Source organism: Nelumbo lutea, chromosome 7 (genome assembly GCF_056320005.1).
Source record: "Nelumbo lutea isolate HS-2025 chromosome 7, American lotus-T2T, whole genome shotgun sequence".
Classification (NCBI taxonomy): Eukaryota; Viridiplantae; Streptophyta; class Magnoliopsida; order Proteales; family Nelumbonaceae; genus Nelumbo; species Nelumbo lutea.
In genome coordinates this window covers 22,965,079-22,984,577 of record NC_142690.1, presented here as the reverse complement: position 1 = coordinate 22,984,577, position 19,499 = coordinate 22,965,079, and the positions used below count along the sequence as shown (strand labels likewise).

Genomic DNA, 19,499 nt, shown 5'->3' with positions numbered 1-19,499 from the left:
TTTGGGAAGATACTTGGGTGAGCTCTCAACCCGTAAAAAACCATTTCCCTTCTTTCTATTCCATCTCCCTCTTTAAAAAGAAACCCATTTCTTGGTTCCTTTCCCCCCCGGTTTGCCCTTTGGCCTTAAACTGGGATTTTGGGTTTCAAAGAGGATTAAGGGATGAAGAATTCCTTTGCGTTTCAGAGCTGTTGTTGCTTCTAGATTCAGTGTGTTTGGACCCCCTAACCCGGATACAAGAGTCTGGTCCTTAACCCCGGTTGGCTCATTCACTTGTGCTTCTTTCTTTAAAGCCCTTTGCTCCAATCCCTCCTCTCAAGTCTTCCCCATTAAAGAGGTATGGTCAAGACCAATTCCCCCCAAAATAGCAGTTTTCTGTTGGGAAGCCTATTATGGTAAGATCAATACTGTGGAAAACTTGCAAAAGAAGAAACCTTTTATGTGTTTGTCCCCTAATTGGTGCTCTCTGTGTAGAGTGAAGGGTGAGGACTGTAACCATTTGCTGATATCATGCTCCTTTTCTACCAATATTTGGAACTGGGTTGTTTCATTATTTGGGTGCAGGTGGAATTTGCCCTCTGAAGTAAAGTTTCTGTTCACTTCGACTGCTTTTGGGAGATTGACAAAAAGAGGGAAGCTAATGTGGAAATGTATCAGAGCTGCTACGTTGTGGACTGTATGGGAGGAGAGAAATGCTAGAATATTTCAAGAACATGAAAGAAGTCTTGCTGAAATCAATGAATGCATATTGACAAGGACTATTTCATGGTTAAAATCTTCACACTTGTTGGCAGATTACTCCTTTGATGACTTAAGGAGAAATTGGGCTGTGGTGGCTGCTACAGTTTCCACCAAGATCAAATCACAAGCTGAATGGATTCCCCCACCGGATAGTGTGGTAAAATTGAATTTTGATGGAAGCTGCCAAGGTAACCCAGGGCCATCGGGAATCGGTGGGATTCTAAGAGACAAAGAGAGCAATATGTTGTCTCTATTTTCAGGACCAGTGGGTGAAGGTGATTCAATAAGGGCAGAGCTACTAGCAGCGGTACAAGGTATACAGATGGCTAGTCAAAGTGGAGTGACAAATCTGCTAGTAGAAGGGGATTCCAAGGTGGTAGTAGGCTGGCTAATTAGCCCAGAAACAGCTTGTTGGGACTACAGGGATCTGTTAAAGAAAGTTAAATGGATGACAAGGAATATGACTGTCAGGTTTTAGTGAGTTAGAAGATCAGCAAATGCAATGGCTGATTCTCTGGCCAAGCAGGGGGTGTCAAGGGGAGATCTATTTTGGGCTACTTTGTAATTATGTCTCAGGCTTGCGCAGTTTTGGTGTATATGGTTCAGTCCTAGGGGGGTAACATCTCGTGCCTCATCCTAGGCTGATTGTATTTTTGTTATTTGATTTAATAAAATTACTCTCATTTATCAAAAAAAATGAAAAAGATACTTCAAAGATAGATTTTCACCTAGCTGAATGGTATCCTTGCTAGAGATAGAAGCCAAAGGAACCATCAACTGTAGTTACTTTGTCATGACTAGAACATAAGTGATACAAAGTAACTACAGTTGATGTAATAGATGGGATGGCAGATGCTTTGGCTACAGCAAATGGGGAACCATCAACTGTGTTACTTTGTCAGGTTTGCCAAGTAAAGTACTCATTCATTTGCTTGTCAGGTTTCTTCCTCTTTTTACTAGCAAATGGGATGGCAGATTTCTAGTCATGACTAGAACATAAGTGATACAAAAATTCATTTCTAGTCATGTTTCTAGTCTTTTTACTAGGAACCATCAACTGTAGTAACTACAGCAAATGGGATGGCAGATGCTTTGGCTAAGCAAGGGGTGGAAAGGTCTATTTTGTTCAGGGCACATTTGTAATGGGATTTCTTTTATGTATGAGAGGTAGCAGCTCGTGCCTCTCTTAGGGATGCTGGTAAAGATATGATATAAAGATTTTAATAAAATTGAATCATTTATAAAAAAAAAATCGTCCACCTACTTGCTAAAGCAGTACATGGGTAGAGGTTTCTCCCCCTAAAAAATATTATTCACTTCATAATTCATATCATAACTAATACACCGTAGCAGTGGTTTTGAGCTTGAGAGTACACCTCTTTCACCTCATCCTGGACTTGTTTAGTATTGAATTGGGATCAAATAAAAAAGGTTCTTCCATAGAAGAGGTTCATGCTTCCCAAATAAGGGCAAATGATCTGATTCAAAATCTCATAAGAATGGACTAAGTCACTTATTTTCTTAAATCAGAAAAAAGGAATGATCCGGTGGGTTCAGGATTGATCTCCGATAATCAATCAGATCACACCAATAGAAATCCTTTTTATTCCAAGGCAAGGTTTCAACAATTACTAACATCAAGGAACTATTTATTCATCATCCAATTATTCTTGAATAAGTATAGGTCCATTCAACTGTGTCAAAAGAATCAGTCAAATATTCGTGCCTCTCTTAGGGATGCTGGTAAAGATATGATATAAAGATTTTTAATAAAATTCAATCATTTATAAAAAAAAGAAAAAATCGTCCACCTACTTGCTAAAGCAGTACATGGGTAGAGGTTTCTCCCCCTAAAAAATATTATTCACTTCATAATTCATATCATAACTAATACACCGTAGCAGTGGTTTTGAGCTTGAGAGTACACCTCTTTCACCTCATTCTGGACTTGTTTAGTATTGAATTGGGATCAAATAAAAAAGGTTCTTCCATAGAAGAGGTTCATGCTTCCCAAATAAGGGCAAATGATCTGATTCAAAATCTCATAAGAATGGACTAAGTGAAGTCACTTGTTTTCTTAAATCAGAAAAAAGGAATGATCCGGTGGGTTCAGGATTGATCTCCGATAATCAATCAGATCACACCAATAGAAATCCTTTTTATTCCAAGGCAAGGTTTCAACAATTACTTGGTCAACAGCAAGGAACTATTTATTCATCATCCAATTATTCTTGAATAAGTATAGGTCCATTCAACTGTGTCAAAAGAATCAGTTAAAAGGGATCCCCTAATTGAAATTAGGAATTTGTTTGCCATGGCTGCATAGAACATACAAGCTGTGTCATTACTGTTAAATTTTCTTGTTCCCACATCACATATTTTGGGCCATCTTTGGCTGGTTTAGGTTCCTTTCCAGTCAAATATTCCATCTTTTCTCTCCCACATATACTCATCTTGGTTAATTGAGCCCATTGAAGAAAGTTTTTTTTTTTTTTGGATAAGTACCCATTGAAGATAGTTTGTTCCATCAAGTTTGATTTTATTTATTATTTTGATCAGCAACTCAAGAAAATTTTATTAAGATTGTAAAACAATAGTAAACAGAGGAAGAAGAAGAATTTGTTATATGTATTCATCAATCTCGTATGTATATATACAAGTTACAAATTCTATGTTAGGAAAGAAGACTAATTAAATTCCTACAAATCAGTCCTACAATCAAGGTAAATCATATCTCTCTAGTATTTACTTCCTATTCTGTAACATCATATCTCCCTAGTATTTACTTCCTATTCTGTAACACTCCCCTTCAAGCTGGAGCATAGATATTAATCATTGCCCAGCTTGTTACAAAGATAATCAACCCGGACCCCATTAAGAGCCTTTGTGAAGATATCTCCCAGTTGTTCTCCTGTTTTCACATAACCTGTGGAAATCAAACCTTGCTGAATCCTTTCATGAATGAAATGGCAATCAATCTCGATATGCTTAGTTCATTCATGAAAAACAAAATTAGATGCAATGTGAAGAGCAGCTTGGTTACACCATAACTTGGCTGGTACTGAAGTTTTAAGACCTACTTCAGTCAGAAGCTGATATATCCACATTATTTCACACACAGACTTGGCCATAGCTCTATATTCCGATTTTGCACTCGAACGTGAGACAAAAATTCTGCTTCTTGCTTTTCCATGAAACTAGATTCCCTCCAACAAATACACAATAGCCTGAAGTAGACCTTCGATCTTCCTTGGATCCTGCCCAGTCAGCATCTGAAAAACATTCAATTCTAGTATGACCATGATTGCCATACAAAATTCCTCGCCCAGGTGCTCCTTTTAAGTAGCACAAAATTTGTTCTACAGCTGTCCAGTGATTAACTGTTGGAGAGGACATGTACTGACTCACCACACTAACTAAATACGCAATATCTGGACGAGTTACAGTAAGATAATTCAACTTTCCAACCAATCTTCTATATCTCTCAGGATCTTCAAATAATTCACCATCTTTTGTGAGCTGCAAGTTAGGAACCATTGGAGTGCTACATGGCTTAGCTCCCAACTTTCCTGTCTCAGACAACAAGTCAAGTACATATTTCCTTTGAGATAAGAATATTCCCTTCTTCTTGTTACCTCAACACCCAAGAAGTATTTCAACATTCCCAAATCTTTGGTATGAAACTGAGTGTGGAGAAAGGATTTAAGGGATGAAGTCCCTGTAGTATCACTCCTAGTAATGACAATATCATCCAGATACACAACTAACAAAATGATGCCGGCAGCAGAGTGCTTGAAGAAAACAGAATGATCAGACTTACTTTTCTTCATACCAAAATTCTCGACTGCCTGACTAAACTTTCCAAACCAGGCGCGAGGGCTCTGCTTCAACCCGTACAGAGACTTATGAAGATAGCAAACTTTCTCATACTCCCCTTGAGCAACAAAGCCAGGCGGTTGCTCCATATAAACTTCCTCCTGAAGATCCCCATGAAGAAAAGCATTCTTGATGTCTAACTGATGAAGGGGCCAATTATAAGTAGCTGCCATAGAAATAAACAACCTGACAGAAGTAAGTTTAGCAACAGGAGAAAAGGTATCAGAATAATCCACTCCATAAGCCTGAGCATATATTTTAGCAACAAGACGGGCTTTCAATCGGGCAGTGGACCCATCAGGATTGACTTTAACTGTAAACACCCATTTACACCCGATAGCCCTCTTATTTGCAGGTAAATTTACCAAGGTCCAAGTACCATTGTCTTCTAAAGCATTCATCTCTTCAATCATAGCATTACGCCATCCAGGGTGAGAAAGGGCTTCTTTAACAGTCTTAGGAACAGAGATAGAATCAAGAGATGCAATAAAAGAACAAGAAGAGGACGACAAATTATTATAAGACACAAATGAAGATACTGGATAAGTACACTTACGCTTACCTTTACGAAGAGCAATAGGAAGATCATCATTAGAGACAGGTTCTGATGACGAAGGAACAAGATCAGTTGAGACTGGATCTGCCGACGAAGGAGCTGGTGCAGGACATGGATCCGGAGGGTTTGGTCGCCGAGAATAAACCTGTATTGTAGTTGGCTTAGGCCTGGCAGGAGCAGATTCAATAGGATGTGAAACAGATGATGTGACAGTATAGATTAACAAATCATCATCCTCCCCCTGACTTGAATGAGTAGATGGAAAGAAAGGTGTATCTTCTAGAAAATTAACATCGGTTGACACAAGATATCTGTGAAGAGTAGGACAATAACATCTATATCCTTTTTGAACACGAGAATACCCAAGAAAAACACACTTCAAAGATTTTGGATCTAGTTTGGTAACTTGAGGACGAACATCCCGAACAAAGCATGTACACCCAAATACCCTAGGCTCAATAGGAAACAATGTTTTATTTGAAAACAGAACATGATAGGGAGTCTTACCCTGAAGGACAGATGAAGACATACGGTTAATCAAAAAACATGCTGTGGAAACTGCATCAGCCCATAAAGGTTTAGGAACCTTCATTTGAAATAACAAAGCTCTTGCAGTTTCAAGAAGGTGTCTATTTTTCCGTTCAACAACCCCATTTTGAGATGGTGTATCTACACAAGAAGTTTGATGAAGAATGCCATGTTGAGGCATGTAAGTTTGAAAGGATTCTGACAAATACTCCTTAGCACTATCACTTCTCAATATTTGTACAAAAACATTAAATTGAGTTTTAACTTTAGCACAGAAAGCAGAAAAATGAGAAAACACCTCAGAACGATTTTTCATTAAATATAACCATGTCATACGAGAGTAATCATCAACAAAAGTAACAAAATACTTAAACCCAGTTTTGGACTCAACTGGACACGGACCCCAAACATCTGAATGGACTAACTCAAAAGGAGCACTAGCTCGTTTATTGACTCTAGGACTCGAACTAAGACGATGGTGTTTAGCAAACTGACAAGACTCACAATTTAATGATGACAAATCTGAAATTGAGGACAAATTTGCTTTAACACATGGAGAGAGGGGTGGCCCAACCGACAATGTGCTTCAAAAGGGGTTACAACTCCAAAACAGGCTATGGATCTTGGAACTTGTGTATCAAGGATGTAGAGACCTCCAGACTCATATCCCTTACCAATAATCTTCTTCGTCGTAAGATCTTGAAATAAACAATAATCAGGAAAAAATGAGATACAACAATTAAGGGTACGAGTGAGTTTGCTAACATAAATTAAATTAAATGATAACTGAGGTAAACTACGAACAGATGACAAAGGAAGTGATGGTGTTGGACTAATTGTGTTAGACCCAATACACAAGATGTTGACCGATCTGCTAAAGTAACAGGAGAGGTAGATTTATGTGACTGAAAGGTAGAAAACATACTTGAATTACCTGTCATATGATCTGTAGCTCTAGAATCAATGACCCATTTTGAAGAGGAGGAAACAAGACATGTATTGGGTTTACCTGACTCGATGATGGTAGTAATAGGAGTAGATTGAGGTTTCAATGATTCTTGGTATTGAGCAAATTTGGCATATTCATCTGCAGATATCATAACAGACTTCTCAAAAGTATCCGTGGTGGATGCAATATGGGCAGACTGAGTTTTCTTATTCTGCAACTTCCTGCAATCCCGCTTCATATGTCCTGGCTTATGACAGTAATGACACACTATCTCTCCTGACTCCTGTCCATGAGTATTAGTATTCCTGTCATAGTTACTTGACCTGTCATAATTGCTGGTTCCTCTACCACTACCACTCCTGTATTGTTGTCTCCCTGATTCAGATGTATTATTGCAGCTAACAAGGGCACTACTAGGCTGAACAAGTGGGGAACTTTCTTTACGAAGGACCCTACTGAAAGCATCTTGTAGAGAAGAGCTCTCTGAACTGGAAAGAATTTGAGATTTAGCAGTCTCAAATTCAGAAGGTAGGCCAGCTAAAAAACTCATAACAGCCATCTTTTCTTGCTGAGCTTGTTGAACAGTCACATCAGTACTAAATGGAAGCAACATATTAAGTTCTTCATATGTTTTCTTGAAATCCATGAAATAGCTTGTAAGAGATCTATTGCCTGTGTCCGCCCTGTAAAAGGCTTTGCACACATCATAAATGTGGGAAATATTCCCCTTTCCGGAGTACAAGAACTCTAGATAGTTCATTAATTCCTTAACAAATCCACAGTGAGTGACTAAACCAACCACCTCACTTTCAATGGAGTTGCGTATCTGCAAGAACAAACGAGCATCCTCCCTCAACCAAGACTGTTGAAAACACCGGAATGGATATGCACGTAACAAAGCACAAATATGTGCTATACAGGACGAGGCAAGCCAAAAGACAACGACCGAAAAATTTTCCGGCGACAGACGCGCCAGCGCATGTGACTGTGGCAGAATCTTAAGGCGGCGCGTGAGACACACGCGCAGGGCTGCTGACTGCCAGACTTTGCAGAACCTCCGATCGGCGGGTGGCGCTTCTTCCTGGATGGACGGTGAGAGTAAAAAAATACTGCTCCAAGGAGGTGACCCGAAACACCCAAAAATTTTCCTCTACCTACTGTTTACTTAGAAAAAAAAACGAAAGGGCAGGCAGAGACTAGATGCTCTGATACCATGTAAAACAAGAGTAAACAGAGGAAGAAGAAGAATTTGTTATATGTATTCATCATTCTCGTATGTACAAGTTACAAATTCTATGTTAGGAAAGAAGACTAATTAAATTCCTACAAATCAGTCCTACAATCAAGGTAAATCATATCTCCCTAGTATTTACTTCCTATTCTGTAACATCATATCTCCCTAGTATTTACTTCCTTTTCTGTAACAAAGATTAAAGGACAAAAAGGTACAACAAGAAGTTGTTAGGTCAAAGACCCTTTACAGCAAAGATCCCCCCATACAGTTAACATTGAGCCCAAAACAATTCTGACTATGAGTTCCTTGCTTAGGCAATCCATCTACCAATCCATTTTCAGACCTCCTAACCCATCTTACAGGATTCACATATTTCGTGAGATCATCTTGAATCTTCTGGAATCACTTCTGAATTGCTAAAGAACCCCTTCTCCTTTTTTCAACCAGCCAATGACTATTTTTGAGTCCCCTTCAAGAATCAGCCTAGAAATTCACATATCCTTAGCTTTTTGCACCCCAACAATAGCAGCCAAAAGTTCAGCTCTCACTGAGTCACCTTGATCATTAGACCCTTTACAGCAAAGATCCCCCCATACAGTTAACATTGAGCCCAAAACAATTCTGACTATGAGTTCCTTGCTTAGGCAATCCATCTACCAACCCATTTTCAGACCTCCTAACCCATCTTACAGGATTCACATATTTCGTGAGATCATCTTGAATCTTCTGGAATCACTTCTGAATTGCTAAAGAACCCCTTCTCCTTTTTTCAACCAGCCAATGACTATTTTTGAGTCCCCTTCAAGAATCAGCCTAGAAATTCACATATCCTTAGCTTTTTGCACCCCAACAATAGCAGCCAAAAGTTCAGCTCTCACTGAGTCACCTTGATCATTAGATCCTGAGTACAAGCCACATAAATTTCCATTCTCACCTCAAAACACTCCACCAATTCCGGAAGGCCCAGGATTGCCAAAGCTACTTCCATCAAAGTTCAGCTTCATCCACCCACCACTTGGGGGGCTCTAGGTCTCCAAGACCTTATGTTTCCTAGAAGGGGAGAGGGCAATAGACCTCCAGTTCCGGAAGAAGTCATCCATTGAGAAGTCTGAGAAAACTTTCTGAGTTTTCACCCAATGTGCAGCTCTTACTGTAACAATCTCCATTTGTGCCTCCTTATTTCTTTCTCTCTTCAAAGATTCTTAGGTTTCTTTCCTCCTAAACTGACCACTCCATTGGTCTTTGCACACTTCCAAAGGATTCTACCTCTTCTCTTCATGCTCCTCAGAAGAGATGGATTAAAGAGGCCTTCCAAGTTACCAGGGGAGCTCTCCACCTGAAACCAAAAAGAGAGCAGAACCATTCCCAAATACAACAAGCAAAGGACAAGAAATTAGAAGATGGAAAGGATTCTCACCGTTTTCCTTACACAAGATGCACCAATTAGGAGGCAAGCACCAATTTGGCCTTTTCCTTTGTAGCATATCACAGGTGTTGATGCACCCATGATAAACTTCCCAACAAAGGGCACCAACTTTTAGGGGAATAGGGGCACTCCAAAGTTCTTTCACAGGAAAAGGAAAGGGAATGGGGGTGGACACAAGAGAAGAAAAAGAAGGATTTACAATCAAAAGACCCAGAGGGTTTGAGAGACCACACTCTACACCTACTATCTTCTCCGAAAACATCAAAGACAAGGCCATCCAGAAGTGTAATATTCATAATATGTTGCTAGACCCCTTTTCTTTCCTCTATCATTATAATTATTAATCTGGTTCTTTAATTCTTTTTGGTGGTTGTTGGCATTGAATCCAATTTGTTGCTGACCTAGATGCATGAGATTATATTTCTGCATTTTTGCATGTTAACCATTTTAACTTTTATATTATCTCTCTGCAGAGCTGTACTTTGACCGGGGCAACTTTTATGACTTTACCTCACTTGGTGAGTCTATTACTTGGTGCAAAATCATTCTATTTTCTTTCTTTTCTTTCCTACATTTTTAATGGTTTAAGTACTGTAATTATCAATAATCAAAATTTTGAATTCATTCTCAGCCTGGACTATGGTGGTATTGGAAATTTCTACATTTGACAAGTTACACATAAGCTACTGGCATTAATTTGGGCCTAACTATTGTTGTCCTGGTCCACAGTGCGTGAACTTGAAGTGCCTGGTGAAATATATGAAAGAAAAACCTATCCTTTTGAATTTTCTTCTGTTGAGATGCCATATGAGACATACAATGGGGTCAATGTGAGGCTTAGGTATGATGTCTATTTTAATTGTTTTGGTTACTTCTTGGAACGTAAGTGATTTTCTTGAGAGTAAATCACTTAATGCTTTATGCAATCTGAAGCTTAGGTAGGATGCCTATTCATTTTGTTGGCGCTTGTGTAGTTGTAATGCTTAATGCTTATGCAATGAAGCCCTTTTTGGCTTTCTTTATATATTTTCTAGATTTTCCTGGGACATTTACATGAAACCCAAATTTATAAAAACAAAACTGATATATAATCCAGCAATGTCATCAGTTACTGGTGCCTTCTTATTACGTAATTGTCAAATTGGACTGACATGCATTGTTATCTTGCAAAATTGTAGGTATATTCTGAAAGTGACAATCAGTCGCAACTATGTTAGCAACATTGTTGAGTACCAGGATTTTGTGGTAATCCATTTTTTTCCTTGTATCTCTGATGGCTTTCCGAACTATCTACATGAAAATTGTTTCCACATGACTGATCAAAAAAGAAAAAATGGTTCCACATGGCTTGTCATGAATTGATGGATATGGTTCTATACCCTTAGGATGCAGGCTTGGAACAATGAAAACAAGAGTAGGGGGATAACTGTGATTTGGAGGAGGTCCTAGTGAATAGTAGAGTTTTATATATAATGTAAAAGAGAAGAGGAAGAGGAAGAGGAGAATAGATTGCAATTTTTAGAGGAAAGAGAGGGAGGAGAGATGGGGAAGGAAGAGTTATGGCTCTGTTTTCTGGCCCAATGGGTGTGAGGGACTCTCTTAGAGCAGAAGTTTTGGAACTCCTACAGAGGCTCAAACTGGCTAAACAACTAGGTTTCCAACATTTGGAAGTGGAGGGAGATTTGAAATTGGTAATAGAATGGATGCAATCAAACAATTTGGGCACTTGGTCCCTTAGACAACATGTAAGGGAAACTATGTACCTAACAAAGGAGCTGGAGGTCTGTTTTAAATGGACTAGGAGATCAGCCAATTGAATGGATGATACTTCAGCAAACCAAGGAGTTAGTAGGGAGAACCTTTTTTGGGCGTGAGTTTTATTTTGGTTGAGGGGTCACCTTGTTTCTGAAGGTGACAGTTGAATGGAAACCCCCACCGGATGCAATGGTAAAATTGAATTTTGATGGCAGCTGCCAAGGTAACCCAGGGCCATCCAGAATTGGTGGGATTCTGAGAGACAAAGACAGCAATATGTTGTCTCTATTTTCAGGACCAGTGGGTGAAGGTGATTCTGTAAGGGCAGAGCTACTAGCAGCGGTACAAGGTATACAGATGGATAGTCAAATTGGAGTGAACAATCTGTTAGTAGAAGGGGATTCCAAGGTAGTAGTAGGCTGGCTGATTAGCCCAGAAACAGCTTGTTGGGGCTACAGGGATCTGTTAAAGAAAGTTAAATGGATGACAGGAAATATGACTGTCAGGTTTCAGTGGGTCAGAAGATCAGCAAATGCAATGGCTGATTCTCTGGCCAAGCAAGGGGTGTCAAGGGGAGATCTGCTTTGGGCTACTTTGTAATTGTGTTTCAGGCTTGGGCATGTTTAGTGTATATGAGTCCTTGGGGGAGGTAACATCTCATGCCTCCTCCTAGGCTGATTGTATTTTCGTTATTTGAATTAATAAAACTACTCTCATTTATCAAAAAAAAAGTTGACAGTTGTAATTAATCTCCTTAAACATTAATCAAAATTATCGTTTCCCATCAAAAAGAAAAAAAAAAAAGAGATAGGGAGGAGAGAGAGGATGTATGATATAGGACAGGTATGGGGTCTACAAATTTTGGATTTGGTGATGCACTTCCTTGGGTCAGAGAAGGTAATTTGAGTGATTAAGGATGAACAAAAGAGACAGAGAAGCAAGTAGATGGTTTGCTGTCCACAAAGGATGATCAGGAATTTTGGTTTAAAAAATGAAGCACTTTGGAATTAGGAAGGAGAACTCTTGCTATTAGAACAGAGGCATAGAATCCACAGACCACTTGGGGGTGAGGATGTGGAGAGAAACAACTGGAACTTACTTGAATAAACTTTTATTTATCAATTCAACTCTTATTGTTTCCATTACAATGACTATATTTATACACTACAAAATTGGATCTTCCTCTACAGACTCCAGTTCCAACTTGAATAGTGTGCCAAAATGACTCCTAATTGCATTAGGGTTAGTGCAACCTACATATAACCAATAGGGACACTGAAATATGGATATAGACTCTTAAGATGACTCCGAATACCCACTACAATGTTACCAAACTATGCAAACCATTTAACAACTCCAAGATGAATTCAAGCTCCATCACAGATGTTCACTCTACTCTGGTGGCTGCAAGCTATTCTCCCACTGATTTTTCATCACTGGAACCTTTCTCGACCTTAGAAGAGGTGGCTACATTAGCATTGTCACCCTTCCCAGTCTCATTTTTCTTACCATTAATATTGTTCTTAAATCTAGGAGGTATAAGCTCCAGATGTGGCGTCCAACAAGTATCCTTCGTGTGCTTAGGTTTCTTGCAATACTTACTACATCTTTCTTCTCAGTGGTAGCCCTTGGATTCATCCCAGCATTGGCAAAGTGAACAGTTGAGACTTCTGTAGCCTGCTCCTGTCTCCTACTCTCTTTACTGCTATCCATGGTATAAGCTTGAGATAAGGTCACTCATCCTTTGCTAGAATGTTTTGTCTGATAATATCATACTCGGGATTGAGTGCACTAAGGAACTACACCCAATTCCTCTCCACTAACTTCCTATGAGCATCAACTTCTTTAGTATACCCCCACACAACAATCTCCATCAAGTCAATCTCCTACCAAAGAGATTTCAGCATAGAGAAGTAAGCAACCAAAGGTTTCTCCCCTTGTGATAAATTATTACATCATTCTTCAGCTTGTAGGACCTAGCAACATTCAACTTCTAGGAATAGGTCTTTGTAACATTGTCCCAAACCTCCTTTGCAATCTCCATCTACAAATAATGTTGACTAATGTGAGGTTGCATGGAATTCACTAACAAGCCTACAACTATATTGTTTTCCTACATCCACCTTTCATAGGCAGGGTCATTGTCCCATTTCCCTCTTCTGCAAACATGAATCTTGATTGACTGAGACCATGCCAGATGATTAGTCCCATCTAACTTCACTGAGATTACTGACCCCAACAGAGCCTCCACAAACCCTCCCAAACCAAACCCATAATCTGTAGATTTTTTTCATCTCACCTCCAGTTTGCTCCATTGGCTAAACGAAGACAAACGAAAATTAAAATAGTGTGTTACTAGTTAGCATTTACTGCCCTAAGGCCAAAACTACTCTTCAAATAGCCAAAAATAGGATTTCACTGGACCCGACACCCAGAAGAAGAGAGAGAAAGCCTAGCCGCTCCTACCAGAGGCTCTAGAATTCTCTCCAACTTGGATCAATCTCAAAGATAATCAGAATATTTCTATTCTAGCCCCATGCACCACTTCCAAACTTCCTCTATACCCCTTAACATAAAAAACTCTCTAGTTAGCTAGGGTTTTTGGGAAACTCTCCAAGAACCTGCCTTGGGCCCCAAACAAGCACTGCAGTCTTCTCCAAAAACCTCCTCTAACTAGGCTGAATACTTGCTAATTAATTAATCAATCAACTCTCCATACAATATGTATGGGATTAAGGAGAAGAAAAAGGAAGAAAGAAGAAGAGAGACATACCCGAGGCTGCTCATTGATATAAATTCAATTTTCTATTCTCAATAAATCTATTTCTGTTTTACTGATAAAAAAACATTTACAAATGCTGAAAGTTCCTAGGGTGAAATATGGTGAGAGAACATGAGACTAAAGAAAAGATATGAGGGAGGAGACTTACTTGGCCTGATTGGGGAATTATTCTAGAGTGGATTGATGTTTTTGTGATTTTTTTTTTTTGATAGATAGCTTGTATTTTTTATTGGGTTGTAGTAAAAGCTTCCACCTGCAGCTCTTAGGGTTGTTCTCAGATCATGGAGAGTAATACTGTTATCGCTACCAAAGAAGAGGGATGATTTCTAGTGTTCAAGAGCAGCAGTTGTGTGGTCTACATGGAAAGAAAGAAATAGTAGAATTTTTTAGGATAAAAATCAAGCAAAAGAGGGTCTCATAGTTACAATTTTGGGAAGAGTGACACATTGGGTAAAAGTGCTGTCCATCTTTGCTTGTATTTCCTGTGATGGCATTATAAGAAATTGGCATATTATTGCAAATTCCTCCATGACAAGAACAGAAATTTGTATTCCTTGGAATTTTCCCTTGTTCTTATTCTTTTGTACTGTGTAGTATTCTGATCTGGCCATTGAGACCTATATTTGGCATGCATAGCTCCATCAATGAAGCCTTTCAACGAGATTGTTCAACACTGTCCCTGTCTCTCCCTGATCTTTAGAATCACTCTACTTGGTTTTTGTCAGTCTTCTTGAGGATGAACCTTTGCTTCAACACTAAGATGTCTTCTCCACTTCGCCGCTGGAGAGACTCTTATCTTTTTATTCTCCCCACCATTTTCCTATTGATGCTTCCAAGATTATGACTTGGATGCTCGAATGCCTGGAGCTGAGTGAACTTGTAGGAGAGAATGAAAGAGAAAAGAGAAGAGCGAAAAAACTAACGATAATAGAGAGAAATAATAGCTCACGCAGAAGAGACACTCAAATAGTCTCATTATTCAAAATTTTATTTCCATTCATTCCCTGTCCATATAGTGGTTGAGAAGACATATTATAAAGAGTGGGGTTCAGATTTTTGTTCACCCAAATTATAAAGTTGCCATTGGTAAGCTTCAGGCCAAAGAAAATACCATAAATCTTGTTATACTTATCATGACTGTGAAACTTTAAACACAAGTCAAACAAGACTTAACCTACATAACTGGCAAGTCTGATACCATAGAAACTAAGAAAAATTATGTAAGTACCTCTATAATAAATAAATACAAAAAAAATCCCAGAAAATTATTAATCTCATAAGCTAAATTTCAAGACAAGGACACTGGATCTGACCAAAGAAAACACTTAAAAAAGGACAAGGACACCAGATTCTACTGCTTGGGAATGTTCTTTGGTTGTTAGAACTTAGCTTTCAAATGAAAGACTGAGCTGTAAGGTTTCCTCATTGATCACAAACCCAGGTTATGGAATTGCTTTGATTTGAACTTGTGTGCTGACCTAGTAGTTTTAGCATAAATTCAGTTATTGATTCAACAATTCAATCATTAAGATTTCTCGTCATCCTTGGATTCCAGATTGTTCCTGCTGTAAATGGCTTAAAGCATTTTTTTCCTTTTTGGGCTGTCATGAAGATTGCAAGGAAAATGTCCATGAGAGGTCTGTTATCAATAGTCCCTCTACTGCTTTTTTTACCTGAGTGCAGTCTTCTATTGTGTATTTTGTTCTTTTGGTGAAGTTATGCTAGGATTTTTCGACCCCTTTCCAAAGTCTAGATTCTCCCTGGTTCCACTTTTTTGCCATCGAACCATATTTAACCACTACAAGTGTTTGCCTCAATAAGCTCTCTAGTTCTTTAGTTAACCTGCAAAAACAATTTCCGTAGCAGAGAATTGTTGAATATCCTCAACTGTCTTATACCCAGACCACCATTAGCTTTAAGGATTATTCCCACAAGTTAAACAAGTTATTTTATTGGAACATCAAAAATAGCTTTTTCTAAGCAAAAACTAAATACAGATGTTGATTCATTATCTCATCATCATCATCTAAGCCTTATCCCAAGCATATGGGTCAGCTATGTGATTCATTATCTAAAGTCAATAAATTCATGATTTTTTTGGGTGCAATTATCTGGTTTAGGGGTGTTTTCTAAATTGATGATGGCTTCTAGTTGATTTGGTCAGTGAAACTGACATGATATTTTGAAGAAATTTAGAATGTAAGCACATGACAAATTGAGAAGTTTGTTGATATGTTGAACTTCTCAAAATGTAAAGAAAAGAAATAATAGCAGAAATTTGAGAGTTTCATATTACCAGGGGTTATTGTTTTCCCCACTGAAGAAACAAAGAAAATTTTGAGAAGGTTCCATTGAACTCTGGGTGAAGTCATCAATCGTAGAAGTTCAGTCCTGTCTTCCAGAGTCAACAGCTAGTTTATCTGAATCCCTAGGTCAGCTAACTTTTTGGTTTATAGTTTGGCTAGGAGTGGAATTATAAAGGATTAGTTATATTTGGGTTCAACTATCCCATGTATTTATATCTTTCACTTTATTATTTCTTATCATTGTTCTCCCTTGTATGTTGGAGGGCTTGCCTTTTTCTGTACCTTTTACTTCCTCAATGAAGTTCTTCTTTTGTTATTGATCAAACTAAAGAAAAACAAAATTGGGGAAATTACAAACCATGTACATGCTTATATGTTTGTCTGTACATACATATAAACATATGGCAATTCCATTTTGTGTCATATGGATTTGATTTATATTATTTTTTCTGCAGGTTTATAATTACACACCACTTCCGTCAATTAATAACAGCATTAAGGTTAGTCAGACTTGTACATATTTCCCTCGGGTGGTTGCTCATCACCTTTCTTTGTACTTCTTTTTTGTTTTAATAAAATTTTTACTTTATCTTTAAAAAAAGACTTGTAACTTTTGTGGTATTTATATGCCAGTAATGCTTGTGCATTTAGATGCGTCTTCTAACAATTATGGTATGATGCTGGTGGTTATGACAGATTCTATATTTTCTTTAGCCATCTTACTTTTTATTGTAAACCTTTAATTTGCACACTGTTGTCTGTTGGCTTCAGATGACATCAATTTTGGTTCGTGTTCATAGTTTGTGAATTGGATAGCAGATAGCTAACTTCCTTGGTGGAATGTTTTTATATTAACTTTTTTTTTTGTCTATTTTCATTGGCAAAATACTATTATTATATAATATTATGCTCATCTGTCATTGGCTTCATGTGTTTATCTGTTTTATTGGACGCTAGTTGTGCTTTCTTCTTTCTTAGTGTTGATTCTTTGTGTAGATGGAAGTTGGAATTGAAGATTGCCTGCATATTGAGTTTGAGTACAATAAAAGCAAGTAAGTGAACTCCTGTTGGAATTATTAATTGCAAGTGCAATCCCTTCAATCTTTTTTCAGATAAAGTCAGACATATTTCTTTTTGCTAATTAGTTAAATTTTCAGGTATCATCTGAAGGATGTAATCATTGGTAAAATATATTTTCTTCTGGTGAGAATTAAGATTAAAAATATGGAGCTTGAGATCAGACGTCGAGAATCAACAGGATCAGGGCCTAATACATATGTTGAGACAGAGACCCTTGCAAAATTTGAATTGATGGATGGAGCTCCAGTAAGAGGTATATCCAGTGACTGTTTTTAAGTGCTTATTGAGTTCTGCATATAGTACCATATTTATCCAGATATCCTTTTTCACTTTAGGTTGCATCTCTTCCCTCGTATGTAGTAGGTATCATATTTATGTTTGAGAGATGAAGTTTAATGCAGTTAGGGGATAATGATATGAGTTCAATACATATAAGGATTGTGCATGGCACATGTGCTTGTGGGAACTGTAATGTGAGATGTTAATTGTGTAATGTGTCATGCTTAAATCTTTTAGGCCAAAAGGTTGCCACATGTAGATAATTCTAAGCACCATAATTTTACCTTCTTTGAGAAGATTGTTAAATCGGTGATGAGATTATCAAATTATTAGCATGATTAGCTCTGAATCTTCTAATCAAGCTAGCTTTTTAGTTTGATTGCAAGGGGAAATCATCCAGCAATGGGTATTTCTTCCTTTATCTTCATCATATATATTCTCAGGCTTGGTTCGACTATGGTTTATCTAAGACAGTTATCTAGGCTTCTCATGAAGTAGCTGTCTCACATATACACATGTTTATTCTTGTCCATTAGGGGAATCAATTCCAATCAGACTATTTCTGAGCCCATATGAACTTACTCCAACATATCGTAACATCAACAATAAATTCAGTGTGAAGTATTACTTGAATCTTGTTCTTGTGGATGAAGAGGACCGACGGTATTTCAAGCAGCAAGAAATTACAGTTTATCGTCTCCAAGAAACTTCTTGATTGTATGACCATGTCTCAATGTCTCAGACTATCTTGAAGATATTGCAATGATTGGTTTCCTTCTACCATGGTACCACCTTGTATGAAACTCTGGTTTCGATTCGTAGAAGTCTTTTATCCTACCTTCCATCCTGTCTTTTCTTTCTTTTTTGTTTCCTTTCTTTTTCTTTAGGGGTTGAGGGTGGAAAAGAAGGTTGGGCTTTGGGGATCAGGTAGGAATATCCTACAATTCATCTGACAAGATGCTGCTTGTATGCTATATAATGGAAGATACTAAGGTTTGGTTTTTCAGCAACTTTGCCTTTGCCATGAGTAGCAGTGACCTTATCGTCATAGATGCATAGACAGTGCCTTGTGGATTTGAATGTACTCTTCGGATTTGGTCTGTCTTATATTGTCATAAATTACTGGCATTTGTGATGTGGCTGTCCAATCTTGAACACATTGAGATGTGTTGTGTTGGCTTTTAAAGTGTTGGTCTTATTGATGAGGATAATAGTAACAATGATGATGATGGTGATGATTACTACTATTACTACTACAGTTATTCTACTTGCTTTTGAATCTTCGATGAGAATGAAAATACAATCTACAGTTTAGGGGGTTGAGAAATACTTGTGTTGGGATCTTTGTGGTTTTTTTCGAAATAGTATGTTAGAACTTAGAAATAAAAGAGCAAAAATATATAAGAAATAGTATGTTAGAACCTCTCTCTCTCTCTCTCTCTCTCTCTCTTAGAAATAAAAGAGCAAGTTCATCTCTAACAACTATGAACTATTACAGTTTTGTCCTACTTACAAAAATTTTGCAAGATATTTGTGAGATGTTTCACGTCTCAAATTTTAGAATTATTGTTTTCAAAAAGCTAGATTTCGAAAATTTTCAAAGAGGTTATGGTCACGTAATTTAGATGGGAATTCAGCTATCTTTGGCCTTTCTTATTGTTAAACAAAGAAAGTGTTAACAACCAGCACAACGTTTATGATGTGGAAAAGATACGGTATGGGAAGAGTTTTGACATTCAAACCCACCCATGAATTTTGATAAATAAACACCTAATTGGCAACTGCGTTTATGATTCCAGTTGACTGTTTAGAAGTTTTTCAGATTTCATATCTTTTCCATTTCATAGTTGAACCCTTTGTTATTTGCTAATATTTTAACCAGAATAGGGGCCATCTATTTGTATAACGGTGGAACCTCGGGCTGACAAACACAGCTACTACCAACATTGTGTAATGCCCTCTTATAATAATAATTTTGATCAAAACA

General features: G+C 37.9%; 1 protein-coding gene across 1 annotated transcript in view; it reads left to right on the top strand.

The window, feature by feature from the left end:
• Window positions 1-18,839, top strand: part of LOC148845650 (vacuolar protein sorting-associated protein 26A-like) — a 60,781-nt gene extending 41,942 nt beyond the window's left edge. Inside the window, exons 6-12 of the mRNA XM_088953932.1 lie at window positions 9,784-9,828; window positions 10,040-10,151; window positions 10,489-10,555; window positions 16,609-16,653; window positions 17,150-17,205; window positions 17,311-17,486; window positions 18,049-18,839. Coding sequence (XP_088810058.1) covers window positions 9,784-9,828; window positions 10,040-10,151; window positions 10,489-10,555; window positions 16,609-16,653; window positions 17,150-17,205; window positions 17,311-17,486; window positions 18,049-18,227 — 680 coding nt within the window. The 3' untranslated portion in view covers window positions 18,228-18,839. The remainder of the gene's footprint in view (window positions 1-9,783; window positions 9,829-10,039; window positions 10,152-10,488; window positions 10,556-16,608; window positions 16,654-17,149; window positions 17,206-17,310; window positions 17,487-18,048) is intronic.
• Window positions 18,840-19,499: the final 660 nt, after the last annotated feature.